The 1881-nt window shown below is 37.2% G+C and overlaps 1 protein-coding gene across 2 annotated transcripts in view; it reads right to left on the bottom strand.

Moving 5' to 3' along the window:
* Window positions 1-1185, bottom strand: part of SLC26A5 (solute carrier family 26 (anion exchanger), member 5) — a 22100-nt gene extending 20915 nt beyond the window's left edge. The window contains exon 1 of one of the 2 annotated variants that reach the window (XM_009695684.1): window positions 978-1185. In XM_009695684.1, the coding sequence (XP_009693986.1) occupies window positions 978-1144 (167 nt within the window). In that variant the 5' untranslated portion in view covers window positions 1145-1185. The remainder of the gene's footprint in view (window positions 1-977) is intronic. The other variant, XM_009695685.1, reaches the window with a different exon arrangement.
* Window positions 1186-1881: the final 696 nt, after the last annotated feature.

The following is a 1881-nucleotide window of genomic DNA, read 5'->3' as shown; positions in this document are numbered from 1 at the left end:
TAACAGAACTGCAGAGATTTGTTCACATGTCTGAATTCTCCTGGGACTAAATTGCACAGTGAAGAAGCTTATCGTTACAAGTGAGAGAGGAACTAGAGTCATCCACACTTCTCCATGTTTAAGCAGATTGAATCACAAGAAGTCACAGCTCAGGAAGATTTTGTTCAACACGTGTTTTTATTCAGGTCAGGTAAATTTTTTGAGGCAGAATTAGGTGCCATTACCATTAGAATGGTCATTCCATTAATCAAAACAAATCTCCAAATGTCAAATCATGTGAACAGGAATATTTTACAGATAAGCAGTCAGGCACAAATCATTTGTTGTCTTGCAGAACAAAGTTCTAGCAAGAAATTGAATCAAGTCTGCAAATGAAGCACAGATAAATGTAAAGCTAATGAGAACTTAACTAGGGCAAGTTTCTCTTCACTATCCTCTGGTACCACACAGCAAGAGTTGCAGAGTTAAAGACATTTCCTGACTAACCAGATGATACTTAGATTCCAAGGTAGTTAGTTAAAAGCTACAGAATGCCTCTATTAAGTCCTTATTAGACTAATAATTTAGATTTCTACATAGCTATCATACACCCCCATTCTTCTTCCGTGAAAGGATCACACAAAGCACAAATTTGGCCATACGTATTTCCATGTAAAAAGGACATATATTTTTCTGGGTCTTATGAATTCATGTCAGATGATTTGACTAATACTTCACATTCCTATCCCGCATGTTTTTCCTTTGCACTTTGATGAAGGCAATTCAAATAATTTATCCACCATTTTGTAACACAGTTATATATTAACATATAAAAACACATATACACAACTTCATCGCAGTCTTACTGAATAATCAAATTAGAACTAGTGGTTTTATCTTTTAGGTTTCTTTGAAGAGATTACCAGCTATGTGCATGAATCAATTAAGAATGTGAATATTTCTAACCAATAAAATAAAGATAAGACAAAAAACCCTACCGACAAGAATGTGCAATCTTCTGCCTTAAAGTCTGAGGTGTTCTTTCTCGTCTGTGCAGCTGTCCTCGCAAGAGCTCTTGGTTATATATTGGTCTGTCCACACAGTACCTCTGGGTTTGCTCAAGACATGCTTCGTGCTCTTGAGCATGTTCCATAGTTGATCTCATGGCGCAGGAGCCAAGGAAGAACAGTTCCACCGTCTCCACTGAAAAACCTGGTTGCAGACAAAATAATTTTGGTTACTTTTTTAATCTCAGATTTGGCATTTCCTTTCAAAGAATGTATTTTGACAAGCTAGAGACAAGAACTGTGAATGCAGTTTAAAAGCACCAATTAGATAGTCTGTATCAGCAGTAAGTAAATAAACCACACTCACAATCTTTACTAGATGGAAGCCATTAATTTATGCTTCTCTTAGGTAAAGAAAGCTTTTGCATTAATTACTCTGTAAATAATTGCAGAAGCAAAATTGGAAGTTTATATTCATGCTTATCTGGATTTTCCTTCCTCAGTCTTTAAAGAAAACGTTAGTGTCAAAGGGAGATTACTTTATTGCTGAGTTACTGCCTGCTTACTCACAAACTGTCACGTCCATCTCCAAAAGATAGAACTCCAGTTTTAACACTGAGAAAGTCACTTCCTTCTTCCATATAGCCAGTTGCTTCCTGCACCCATCCACCTGCTTTCTCCCCCATTTCACAGGCTTCTTTCTCCAGACAGCATCTCAAGGAGGCACAATTCACTGCTTTCAAAAAGTTATTCTTTCAATGGATGTGTCACTTATTGCTGCTCTCAGTCCTGCACCCACTAAAACAGGAGGCAGGAGATGTACGCAATTTTCAAACTAGCCAGAAGGTTTGTAAACATTGATTCCTCTGTCTGATTCAGTGCCATAAACATCTTA

Source organism: Cariama cristata, unplaced genomic scaffold (assembly GCF_000690535.1).
Source record: "Cariama cristata isolate BGI_N322 unplaced genomic scaffold, ASM69053v1 scaffold18572, whole genome shotgun sequence".
Taxonomy (NCBI): Eukaryota; Metazoa; Chordata; class Aves; order Cariamiformes; family Cariamidae; genus Cariama; species Cariama cristata.
This window is presented reverse-complemented; position numbering and strand designations above follow the sequence as displayed.